This window comes from Ptychodera flava, chromosome 8, assembly GCF_041260155.1.
Source record: "Ptychodera flava strain L36383 chromosome 8, AS_Pfla_20210202, whole genome shotgun sequence".
In the NCBI taxonomy this organism is placed as follows: Eukaryota; Metazoa; Hemichordata; class Enteropneusta; family Ptychoderidae; genus Ptychodera; species Ptychodera flava.
Genome location: NC_091935.1, coordinates 2,217,422 through 2,231,370, shown reverse-complemented (window position 1 = coordinate 2,231,370; position 13,949 = coordinate 2,217,422). Strand labels below are relative to the sequence as shown.

Here is a 13,949-nt window from a genome sequence, read left to right as displayed (position 1 = left end):
ACGTCTTGTATGACGTGACAAAGACGCTACGTGTACTGATGGAACGTAATTACGTGTAACCAAACTTCTATTTTAATCGCAGTCCGAACGTTCAGTGTTGCTGTCATGCTGTTGATTTGCATCGCGGTCCCAACCTTCCGTGTTGCAGTTCATTTTAATCGTGGTCTCAACGTTGCGTGCTGCTTTCGATTTGCATCGGGGTCTAGCCCTGCGTACGATGCTGTGTGTTCCGCTACAGCTAATCGCCCGCTCATGGGCGATTAGCTGTAGCGAACACACAGCATCGTACGCAGGGCTACATCGGGGTCCAGAATCAAGCAATTTCCAGTGTTAAAATGAAGACAATTGGATACAAGGTTGATGTGTTGATAGTTTATTCTTGTGCATGCAACCGACATTGGAGATTATAGCATTATAGAAAGCTTAGTTTTCGTAAAAAATGTGTGGCTAATAAAATTTGTCTGTGGCTAATAAAATTTGAAACTATTCGCCACAGTGGCTAACAGCTTTCCAAACCCAGCGCTAACACAGCTACTGTGTTACTGTGAGTGGACAATGAGGGGGCCATACCCGTCCGGAGATGGTCCCTTCCATATCACATTATGCAAGCTCCAAGCTTGGAGCTTTTTTCCCATGATTCAAATTACATGGGCAACTTCCTGTACTATTTTTATTGTTTTTTTAAAAAATCTTGCGAGTTATAAATGGTGAAAATAGTTTTTCCTGGGTAAATGACCACAGAGCTACCACATATGTAAAAATCATCCTTGGTGAACTTCCCCTTTAATGTACATGTTTCATTAATCTAAACATAGACCCTTGAGAAAACTTGATCGTCTATAGTCTAATAAAAGGATACGCTGTATGTTAATTTTTGTATCCATGTCTTTCAATCCGTCATCCATGATATACATTATGGGATAAGGATCTTCAAAAGACAAAGCCAAGCATCAACCAAGCCGTGTTCAGTGCAAGCAAAGACTTTGAGAACAATGATAACATCGAATCGAGACACAACTTGATCAAGACACAGAACCACATCTTCTCAACGGAAATCGTGAGCACCACCTTGAATCAAGATGTTTACCTTCAGCAAGACATCCAAGATAGTGGCGTTGTGTTCCTTGGCAAACTTTGTGAATGCCGCAGACAGGGTGATCATGCCGATTGCAATGGTTCCCATGACGGATCAGTTCAAGTGGAATATGCAAGTACAGGGATGGGTACTCAGTGCTTTTGCCTTTGGCTATGTCAGCAGTCAGGTACAAAAAATTCAAATTACTATCTCTGGATCATTCTTCAGTCTTCTGTTTCATCAATCTCTTTCTGGAGAAACTGCCTGACTGTGTCAGGCATACAAATATCAGGCACACAAAAAACAAAATCATTGAGATACGCTGTAATTTATATACAAATATGATACACACCACAAACTAATTTCTGTGTGATTTTAGTGTTTAAATGCAACATTCTATCTACTCAATTGTTATACATTACCAATATATCTGTTGCCTTATGTTTTGTCAATTCTAATGCAAAATGAATTCATATGCCATGGCCAACTACTTTGTAGTGTATCATTGTAAGGTCAATTTTTGCATTAAAAATACCAGGATTAGTAGAGCTGGAGAGTGATCACATATTGCCCTTCTTAATAATCTCATGAATTCGTTCATTATAAAATGATCCATTTTACTCAGTTTTTTTCCTTTCCTAAATTTTATTGAATTTCATTCAGACCCTAAGCATATAGCAATAGCAATATCAGATTTTGGTTTGATTTACCAAATTGAATGCAATTTGATGCCAAAGTACTGTGAGCACAAAGAACTGAAAAATTGCTGTGAATGAAAATAATCAAACAAGTTCAAAAGACTTTCAAGTATTATATTCATCAATAATGTCCAATGCAGGGAAAGTGATCTGCGTTCATAATTCACAAATAATGTTGAAATTTGTTTTTTCATGATTGTTCTATAATTTCAGATAATTGGCGGTCGTACAGCGCAAAGATTTGGTGGTAAGGTTACTCTGGGCATAGCCGTTTTAGTTTGGTCTCTAGCCACATTCCTTACTCCGTTCTTTGGACCCTATGTTGGACTCATAATTTTCTCAAGAGTACTTCTAGGTTTTGCTGAAGGTTTTTGTCTACCGACAATTTACCACATATTTTCACACAATATCACCGTTGAAGAGCGGTCCCGGGCATTTGGGTATTTGGTGGCATCAGGCTCCGTAGGCCAGACCATTGCAGCAGTGGTGAGTTCTGTTTTCCAGTTTTATTTCGATGAATTTAAAACTATTGTTTTGTTTTGTCGGCACTTCAGCTATTGTTAATTCCTAATTTATACAAGTAATAACCTATTGTTAAAGCATAGATCCAGTAGTTAGTTTGATCATGATACTGAATATGTGATAGAAAACCTAGTTGTAATGAAATTTCATCAGACTAGATTTAGAGGTGATATGTAATTAGGTTTGATCAGTGTGTGTTAAGCCTTTGTCACATAACGACATACGTGGCATATATGTAGCACAGACATTCAGAACAGCAAGCAACATTCTACAGGAAGTCATTATTATGTGTAGTATTTTTCTGATCTTCTGCTAATTTGGACAGTGAATATGCAGAATTATGGCAAGTGAAAGATTGTGATTGGGAATTTGGGTACGTCAAGAAAAGAAAAACCTTACAAAATGTTAGTGTAATACTTATCATCACCATCTTTGCATTAAATTGGCTGATTTTCTTTTACGTACAGTTATAACAAAGTTTAACAAAAATCTTGTCGAAGCATCTGCTATAAAGTCAAGTGAGACTACAACATTGCGATGATTCATGATGGGAAAGCATAGAAAGTATATGATTTCAATTAGTCCTTAGGACAATGAAAGGCGTAGGCGTATAAAGAAATCTTTTTTGTAAAGCGTCTTCTCATGAAATTGCATGCCTTGTTTTGAGGACATCATGGGAGTGTGTAACAAGGAATAAAATTTGATCTGATTTGTAAAAAGAGAGTGAAGGCAATGCAATAACATCTGTTACAATGTGGTAATCAAACATCATTAAAATGTGAATCTGTTTTCATCAGAACACAATCCTCAGCCATGATACGTAGCAAATATAAATATTCAGGTTCATATTTAGACAGATTTCATGTTTTATCATGAACTTCAGGGATATGCAGGAATTCAGCCCAGTATGATATTGCAATTCTCTACATACAGTATCGAGTTAGACCGTAGGTAAAGGAAAATTCACATGAAATCATCAATTTGATAACAGCTGTGAATTATCAGGCACATTAAATTGAACTATGTCTGTATTCATCATATTAGTTTTAAAAAATACTGTTACATTATCGATAATGTATTGTGCTCTTTATCATTTCTTTTGTTTTTATACTTATATTTTTACCAATTTATATATATATTTAATAATCTGATAACAAATGAAGGCCAACCTGTGAAGCCTTGTTTTACACATCAGTGTATTTTCTTGTTCTTTTTTACTTTCTCAAAGCACAAACGCTGAGTCTCAATTGTACACTACTTATTCAGTGTTCATTTCAAGGCTCAAATCTATAAATCTCAACAATTGATGTATTGGCTGTTGTATGAAGTAGGGTTACAGAGTGGCTATAGGCTGCGATGTAAGTTTTAGCATTCATGAAAAGATAGCAGATTACAAAAATGATACAAAATAAATATTTGTTTTTATCTTATGATATATTTGTTTTCATGTGCTCGAGAAATGTGTGCATAAAACCTTCAATCCTATGTGATATGGTGTTTCTTTCATGGAAGCTGTTACTATGGAAACAGAAAAGTGTGGTTAAAGATGGCTATGCAAAAGTAAAAATTATTGTCATTTTCTTTACAGTTGCATATATTCTACTAGGACCAGTATCAATGAGTAGACAAAAATATGATGAGGGAAAGTAGTTTTTCTGTCTCTCTGTTTGAGATAAATTGCACAGAAATACAGCACACTACAGTCCCTCCATCCACCACATCCTTTGATTTTGTGCAGTTTACACTTCTTTATCAAAAATGGTGAAAAATATCAGAAAGCTGATAAGAAACATCGCTATTCTATGCAGCATAGAATACTGAAACATCATTTTACAAATGACTTTAAGATTTTATGAAGAAAATGTAATGAAGGCACACAATATCAAGAGCTTAATTAAAGAAAAATTGCTGAGTCAGGGTCTTTCGTACAGAAAGGAAAAAGCTTGCCAGTGTACCTTAAAATGACGGTGACACCACATTTTGAATATATTTTTCAAAATGACTTCTCATTCCAATTCTTTCGTGAAAGTTTCAAGGAAATAATAATAATAATAATAATAATAATAATATTTTTTATTGCTTGCTTGTAAATATAGGATTTACATCACATTTGTGGCAATAAAAGTGTGATACAAAAATAAGTTAAAATTTTTTTTAATAATAATAATATTTTTTATTGCTTTTTTATTTTTATTTTTATTACAAGGAAATGAATTATAATACAAGGATGTTTCCTTGCATAATTTTTACATGCAAAATAATGGAATGTGGCTGATACTGCACCATCCATGTACTGCCCTACATGTACATGTACCCTAAGCCATTGGTGTAAACCAGATACAAAACTGCACACCACCGCAGACAGTCAGTGAATTGTGCTGATAATATCAAAGTACTATTATTTGTAACTGGTTGCATGCTATGTGACTCAAAGTGTTATGTATCTTTGCAGATTTGTCCGAGACTTCCATGGCCCATGATGTTCTACAGTTTTGGTTCACTTGGAATTCTCTGGATTGCAATATGGGTGCTCCTTTACAATGAAAATTCAACAGAAGTTGATCCTGAAATGCTACTCATGCCCAAGGTAAAAAGCACTATGTGGATGTATTTTTCCACAAATAACATCATCACACATTCAGTTTCTCTCAAAGACTCTGTTACACCATGTTTAAAGTGAAAATCTGAAAGACCTTTGTTATCTGAGCATCTTTCCCAGTAGTCCTGACAAACTTTATCAGCAGTCTGTTAGTGTGATTGTCTTCACTGATAATGCTATGAATAATCTATATTGATTTCTATGATCTTTACCTGGGATAATCTCAGGAGATGAAACCTAGCATTGAAATTAATGGTGCCTGGTACAGAAAGGCATGTTTGTTAAACTAGCATAGATACGTGCACATTCCATTTGCACATTTGCACGTCCATTTCGCTTGTATCGCTGTCACTTTCTTTTTTGCCTTGTATGTACTGAACATTGCAGTAGCCAGAGTGGGCCATGAACTGTGGAGTCTGCCAACTTCCCCTTTTGCCGCAATGGTTTTGCCCAAACCCATTGTTGTTAACACTGAATGCTGATCATTGACGTGATTACAGGGGTGATGAGGTCAAGAGAGCGATCTTTCACTTAATAATGCAAATAAAACCCACTGACAATTACAATTCTTTATTGCAGAGTCTATCGATATTTGCCATTGGTCGATAGAATTTTTCATCACCTCAGCTGTTGTACTGTACAGCATGATTTTTATAATCAGTCGATTCACAAAATGGAAGTTTTGCTCCATGTGGTCATCTTACAGGTTGACACAAGGCATTCTGTACACTGGACGGCATACATATCCCACAAACCACTCTGGGCTATTTACGCAGCCCACTTTGCCATGAATTGGTCCAATTACATCATATTGTCATGGTTACCCACATATCTCTCCAGAAGGCTTGGAGCCAACAAGCACGACATCAGTTTCACCGCTTTGCCGTATATTATGAATTCGTTAGTTGGAGTTGGTGAGTATTATAGAAATCTTGTAAATCTTGTCATCAAGTCACAATAGCTGTGTGTTATTGAGCACCACACTACTGTTTCACAGATACATTATTGACTCTGCAGGACTCTGAATTCAACCATCAATGAGATCTATTGCTTTGATAAATTACAAAGAATTTGCAATGTTCAGTGAGCTCCAGATAGTAAAGATTAATGGCTTATATTAATTTGTGTTGTTTTAAGCATTTTAAAAGGCTAATAAGCAATCGTGTTTGTGACAATTTTTGACATATTTAGCTTCCTAAAATTCATACTTATGTGAAAATAGAGATTATATTGTTTGACTTGCAGTCTATTTATAGCACAGACATGACAAAAACACTTGCTGTATGTATATATATGTGTCGTTCTGGCCATTTGCCTCTGTTTAAACTGTATGTTGTACTGCTTTCAAATAATGACACACTGTATTATGACATAGATGTTGCTAGGCAACTCAGACTCATCGATATCAGTGAATTCTTATCTACCTCTGTTGTTAAAAATTATTATGCGTGTTGCAAGATGCAATAAAGAAATTGTAATATTGATAACTTCTCTGCATTTTGTAAAAAAATGTACAAAATGTCGGATACTGTATTTCTAAATTAAGAAATGGGATAAAATTATCTTGAAGTTTTTCCTTGTAGACTGTAAAGCTTCATCTGAAATATTTATTCTTAACCAGACTGTCATGTATTGTGTTGTATCAGTGTTTCTCATAAATTTCCAACCGGAAATCGTGCCATAAAATGCACTGATTGAATTAGAATTACTATGGTCAGATAAGATGTACAAATACATCTATTTGTATGTCAATCACAGTGTTTTCTTTAAAGGTTTGGAACATAGGTACATGGTTGATCATTTCTGTTGTCCCCAAATGTGATTGTATTGATATACCATTGGGATTCCTGGTAACATGACTAGTGAACCGCAGTAAAATTTAATTGAGTACTGTCCTCAACAAAAGCACAGAATCAGAATGCACATAATGTTAAATACAAAACAATACAGTACAAATGGTGACACACTAGTGGATATTCTGATCATATAATACTGCGATAGAGATTCTTTGCACAGTACTGAGTCAATACATACATGTATTTTGATTTATATATGTTTCTTACTATTTCTTTATTGCTAGCTGCTGGTCACTACGCAGACTCGTTGATTTCTAAAAGACAATGGACAGTGTTGTCTGTCCGAAGACTAATGACAACAATAGGTCTCTTAGGACCAGCTGTCTTTATTTTACTCTTTGGAAAAATGGAAAGCATGATGCTAGCAGTTTGGTAAGATGATGAATTTGATGATTTAATTAAATCTATCGGTTCATGTTTACTTACAATTACTACAAACTACAAGTAGTAGAAATTTATGAGTTTTCACTATAAGGTGCAAGAGGATGCTGATCAGATAATTCTAACTGACAATGGAAGTCAAATCGCTTTGATCCATGAATCCAGTATTTATACTGATCCATGGAAAAAATGCTGGCACTTTTTTCAACATCGCTGAAAGATAAAGATTTTCAAATTCCTATTTTTGCTCTATACAAGGGTCCATACACTCATTGAAATTCCTTCAATTTTAAAACCTCCTTGAAAGTCCTTGAATTGAAAATGAATTAAGTTTTGGAAAGTCCTGGATAATTGATGAGCCACCCCGTAATATTTCAAAATCATGAAATTATGTCATGATATTGAAAAATGACGTTAAAAGATATAAAAAAAATGAGAAGTTGTAAAAATGATGTTTGAGAAATGGTATTTTGGAGCTAAAAAGGTGCTTGAAAATTGCTGAAAAATCCTTGAAAGTTTAAGTTACTTTGAGTGTATGGACCTGTCTACAAATATGTACAGCGCCATCTGTAGTTCTGATTTGTACAAGTTTGTCAGCCAAGACATATCTTCCTTGCATTTTCTCTCTTATCATCCAAATTAGTCAAGTTCATGTATGGTTTCTTTTGATTTGTCACATTTTTTTTTCAGTTTTGTGTCAATATCACTGGGACTGTGTGCATGCAACTCATCTGGTCACATGAGTAACCATGCCGACGTGGCTCCAAATCATGCCGGCCTTACATTTGCCGTGTCAAACACTTTGGTAAGTAGAGCAGACGTACTTCACCAGCGTCATCCTCTGTACCTTTCTATGAGTTTCAGCAACACTGACTGCAAGTATTCAAACTCAGGTTCTACACAGTTGCTTTGGCCTAAGGATACTGTCATTCTAGTCCAGTGATTTTATTTGATTTTAATTTTAGATTTCAAAGGGAATGGTATAAAGTTTCTTTACGGAGAATTTTAGCAACATTTTATCTTTCCAATTTTGAAAACTTGCCAAAAGTAGATACATAGAATCTAAGCAACAACTCTTTAATTCAATCTTGTAAGGAAACATTTTAATTTTTCCACTTTCAGGCAACCATACCAGGTATGACCTGCGGACCGGTAACGGCAGCTATAGTAGACTACACACAATACTGGTATCCTGTCTTTGTCGTAGCGGCCATCGTCAATTTAGTTGGTGCTATCATTTACAACAGCCAAAGTTCTGCCAGTCAAGTTCTTTAGAAGTTTTCACTCAAAACTAATTGTTTCAGAGAAAGATGATAAAGATATTGGATATACAAAGAATGTCATCTGTGTATAGAAAAATAGCATGCTGCAGAATGACGGACAAATGGATGTTTTTAAAGCTCCATCAACTACAATTTTTGATGTGTTTTCTATTATTTTTGTAACGTTTGTAAAATACAATTTCTTATTCTGTGCACAAAATCATGTTGAAATACTACCACTCCATTGGTCAACACAGCCTCCTTCCACTCCATTGGTCAACACAGCCTCCTACCACTCCATTGGTCAACACAGCCTCCTACCACTCCATTGGTCAACACAGCCTGCTACCACTCCATTGGTCAACACAGCCTGCTACCACTCCATTGGTCAACACAGCCTGCTACCACTCCATTGGTCAACACAGCCTCCTACCACTCCATTGGTCAACACACTCCATTGGTCAACACAGCCTCCTACTATTCCATTGGTCAATACAACCCACATGACTGTGAGCAATATCCAGTGTTATCATCGACAGCTAAATTTTTAGTGCGGACTAGAATTCGTTTGTCAACAATAAATTGTTTATTATAAACAATTCATTATATTGGCAAAGCAAATACTGTGTATTTCAACATAACCTGAAGGCGAAGAAGAAGAAACTGCTTGTTTTCTGGAACAAAAATATAATGAAAATACTATCAAAAGACCCAGCTCTTGTCCCTTGAATGAAGAGAAACATTGTTGCCTTTTGTATAGTGGATCAGAGAGTCCCGAATGAATTGTTTAAGGGTATGAACAAACAAGAAACATAGACCTTATTAAATATTTCCTTTGTACATAAAGTCTTCTTGTAAGTTTGATCTCATTTGTTGTACTTTTTTGTGGTGGCCGTATAACATTATGTAGTTGATCAAACACTAGTGGTGCTACGAAATATCAGTTTTTCCTGAATTTTTTATTACTGAATGGTAGTGCGAAGAATTTATATATATGGGCTTTATGTATCAAAAAAATTTGACGCCCAGCAACCCCCCTCTTTCCCCCATCCTCTATGGCCTCACATATATCACTGAAGATGACAACATGATACAAAAAATCAAAAGTTATGTACCCTGACTTTACACTGCACATATTTTCACGTATTGGATGGTATCTCCAAATTTTCGATTTTGTGCTGTTACTTCATGAACAACCATATGTAGAGTTATACCTGTGGACAGACAGGCAAATTTTGTTGGCACCTATCAGGTGATGTCATAAGGAGTTCATTTCATACTTATCAAGACACCCAAATGCCGACGGAGCACAAGTGGTGCAGTAAATTTATCGCCATACAATGCAGTTTTCATGTTAGAGAATTATTAATGGGATATACTGTTTGAATGATTATTAATGGGATATACTGTTTGAATACAGTTGGCTGTTCTGACCTTTAACATAAAAAACAATATCATTGTAATTTCAGATAATTCTGCTGTTTTTTGAATATATATTTTCTGCACATGGCTGGCTGCACTGCACATCAGTTCAACACGACAAAGACTACATTTTTTGTTCTGTGTCTAAGCAAATCTGATGTACTTTGCCACAGAACAAAACTGTGCCACTGTTCACAGCAGTATTATATTTGGTACACTTAATGACGGCCCCACTATTCCCTATGCATTGGGTAAATTGGTTTTAAAGTTGAGAGATAATCTTGTCATTTGATTAAATTATGGTTCTCAATCCACTGTGCTTACCAGTAAACAATAACAGAGTAGATGTGTACGGCCTGATCCATTGTGGGAGTGTATCTGGGATTACCAAATGAACTCCCATGACAAGAACAAGCAAAGGTGGCCAGGTTGTGAGGCTAGATTCATGTGAGATGTTTCATTTTTCTCCAGTGTGCGTTGAGAAAGTGATGGCAGACAACTAGGGTAGACATTATTCAATATGAAACAGTATCTAGATTAAGCTGACGTATTTGCAATTGCTTGAACATTTTGTAACAGGTGATCAGAATTTAGAGAGTCGTCTAAACAGAAGTATTTGTAACTTTTCAAAATGCTGGGAAGAAAGGTCCTATGTAAGTTTTATCTCATTCACAACAGTTGAATTGCTATCTTTTATTGTGGGGTTGGTTCAACATTGGGTTGGATTTTAGCTGCACTGTTCAGCAACAATTTTATTTGACCAAAGTGAAATGAGGGAGGGAAGGATATATTGTTTGGTACATGGGTTGAAGAGAGGTACTTTAGGGTTTGGTTATGATGGGTTTGGCTGAGTTGGGTTGTGTTGTGTTGGGTCGGGTGGGCAGAGTTGGGTTGGGTAAGGTTTTGGTGGGTTTTGTTTGGTTAGCGGGGTTGTGTCGGGTTGGGTAGGGTTTGGGTGTGGTGGGTAGGATTGGATGGGGTTTGGATGTGTTGGGTTTGGTGAGTGGGGTTGTTTCGGGTTTGGCAGGGTTAGGTAGGGTTTGGGTGTGTAATGTTCAGTAGGGTTGGGTTGTGTTGGGTTGAGTTTTGAAGTGTTTGTAGGGTTTGGTCATGATGGGTTAAGTTGAGTTGGTTGTGTCCAATTGGGAAAGGTTTAGTTTTTTTTGTTGGTTAGTGGGGTTAGGCTTGATGTGATTGGCATGGTAAGTTTTGGAGTAGTCTCATAGGTGTGAAAGGTGTGATTTGGGTTGGTATACTCACAGTCCCTCCCGTGGGCAGAGGGACTGTGTAATGCTATTTGGTAGGCTGTGAACGATTTTAATGGGTTTGGTCGGCCAGTCATAGTAAGCTTTGACATTGGGTGGGGACTAAATTTGATGAAGTTCAGTAGATAGTCCTTTGTGTCTTACAGGGAAAGTGTCACTCATTTTGAGTTTGTTACGTCCGCAGACAAATACTTTGCAATGTTTGTCTCTCTAGAATACACCACCATTCAAAGAATAGATATTTATTGTTTATGTAAAGTGGTCAAGTATTGACATTTGAGTATGGTTTGGAATGCCATAATACTTTTCCTCAGTTTATGTGGTATTTTCCAATGCAAATCTCTTCATATGGTATTTGCATATGCAAATCTCTTCACAAAGTGGAGTTGCTCTCTACTACACACACTTGACTTAATAGCTAATGTTATTCTCAATTATTTTTGTGTATTTGATGAACATTTTTCATGGAATATATTGAGTATTTTGCCCTGGGCACCAAATATGGACTGGTGATTACTAGGTTAAGTATGTTCTCCCTGAGTATCTTATTTAGGACTAGCAATAATTTTTCACGCAAACTTGGGTCATTTGAGGTCATGAGACAGTAAATTCACCATGAAGTATAATACAAGTTGTGTCATCAGTTGCCAAGTTTACCATGAAGTTAGGATCATGTTTGGTCTTGAGCTAGGCAATTTTACAATAACATGAGCAGGGCAATTTCACAGTTAAAGGTATACAGTCACCTGTAATCTAAATATGCCCATATATGGTCAAAGGGGCATTCCTTGGTATTCAAAATACCCATGTGAGGGCGCTGTTTTTAAAAAGCGGCCACCTGTTTAAAATCTGTGATTGGTTAGATTTTCTCTTTCCATGGTAACTGTGGCAAAATTGGAACAGGTGACAGTATACCTTTAAGTAGGATTGAAGTCATCAGTAGGTACAAACAGGGTCATATCAACCTGCTATTTGTCAATTTTACTGTAGAGTAAGGGTCATATCAAGTCATGAGTAGGCAATTTTACCATGAAGTAAATTTCGATTCTTAAAGACCCTAGACATTAGATGTAGCTCAAATGTGTCAAAAATACTGTCAAAGTCAACAAAAGATGCATAAGTTTATGAAAATTACTCTCGCTAACATTCTAACTTTTATTCTAAAAAAATTGCCATTGGTTATTTGGATATCATTGGTGCAAAATGTACTGTTGTCTTTGTTGTTTTCTTATAGATGCAGGCATGCTGCCTTACAAGTGTATCAATACTATATAGCAGTATAAACATTGACATTCTGTATTTGCTATCCCATCATATAATCTATGTCATCCTTTAGTCCAGTGGACAACAATAATTTCTCTCAGAGTCATATAATTGTAAAGAAAATTATATTTCAATTGCTTTATTTTTAGTTACAATTATTATGGCATCCATTTTGAAATTAAATATTGGTAAATTAGACGTTATTTGCTTTTCCAATTTAAAACTCTGCATTTATCCCCATGAATTTCATTCCTGATTGAGATTCTTGAGCAAAGTGGGGACATGATTTTAGAACATTCATTTATTGTTTTTTGGGGTTTTGGACTATCTTCACATTGGATGATCAATACGATATTGTGAGAATGACTTATCACGGGCAACTCTTTGAAATATTTACAGAAATTGCAAAAAATGTGTTGTTTAATTACACCGGTGGGGAGAAAGTTATGTAAATATAACAGACATTAACAAAGTGATTTAGATTTATTGATTGCTTTGTGTTCAGGGTCTACTTTCACTATTGGTACAATAAAACAAAAGGAACAAAGGTTGGCTTCAAGTGAGGGCAGAATGCACCTCTGGAACATATATTCAGACTGTCAGACTTAAACATTACATTTTTGGTTTGCTACGTACGCAGCTCATTTTGAAGCCCATGGAGTGTATCTTTTCACTGGTGTATTTTAGTTAAAATTGAAAATTCAATTCTTCACCACAGAGTTAACATTAGAGTGGCGGCCCTTTTTAATTTCAAATGTCAGTAAATATTGGTGGATTTGTTTCTCCAATACAGAGATGGTCATTCCAGACTTCTTTGCTCACTTTCAAAAGGGAATGGTTTATAGTTTCATTGAGGAAAGTGTGAGCAAACATTAAAGTCTTTTAATTTCAAGGCACATGCTACCCTAACATTACAATTTATAATCAATTAGCTGTACACTGGTAATGTTTGATATATTTTCCATCGATTTTTTTCCTGTTTGTAAAATATATTTTCTTATATCATACTCAAAATAATGTTGAAATGCCAAGTATTCAGCTTGTCAAGACAGCCTGTATATGTAACAATGTCTGCTGCTTATTGCTTTAAAAAGCAAATTTTTTTTTCCGATCTAGAATTCATTTGCCCACAATAATGTTATTTGGTGTACTCGATGCCATGTGTTTGTTGGATAAATTCTTTGTGTTTCAACATTCCTCAAGAAGAAGTGTAAGAAAATGTAATTGTCTTCTGGAGCAAAAAATTTATGAAAATATTATCAAACGTTACTGGAATTGTCTCTTGAAGTGCCTTTTGTGTCACATTTTCTTTGTATTGCCTAAAACAAAAATAGTTTCTTATTAATATTTCATCTGGAAATTTGGAGCACCAAGTTATGGTTTGGTTTTCCATTTTCTTTATAATGACTATTTAATTTTTTATGGAATATTTTGTAGCATTTACGTATTTTGGAAAGATTATGTTGGAAGGTTTGTTGGAATTTGTAAAATTCAATCCATGTGTATTCTTGAAGACATTACATCATATTTCTTTGAAATATGGTGTATTTGCTAGAACTGGGTGAAAATTCAGTTGAATAAATGTATGTGATTGTGGAATTTAAAA

General features: G+C 35.6%; 1 protein-coding gene across 1 annotated transcript in view; it reads left to right on the top strand.

Annotated features, from left to right (window-relative positions):
* Positions 1–13,949, top strand: part of LOC139138177 (uncharacterized) — a 19,915-nt gene extending 5,966 nt beyond the window's left edge. The window contains exons 2-8 of the mRNA XM_070706432.1: positions 926–1,262; positions 1,987–2,259; positions 4,748–4,882; positions 5,601–5,808; positions 6,975–7,122; positions 7,822–7,936; positions 8,254–13,949. Of these exons, the coding sequence (XP_070562533.1) occupies positions 1,080–1,262; positions 1,987–2,259; positions 4,748–4,882; positions 5,601–5,808; positions 6,975–7,122; positions 7,822–7,936; positions 8,254–8,406 (1,215 nt within the window). The 5' untranslated portion in view covers positions 926–1,079 and the 3' untranslated portion in view covers positions 8,407–13,949. The remainder of the gene's footprint in view (positions 1–925; positions 1,263–1,986; positions 2,260–4,747; positions 4,883–5,600; positions 5,809–6,974; positions 7,123–7,821; positions 7,937–8,253) is intronic.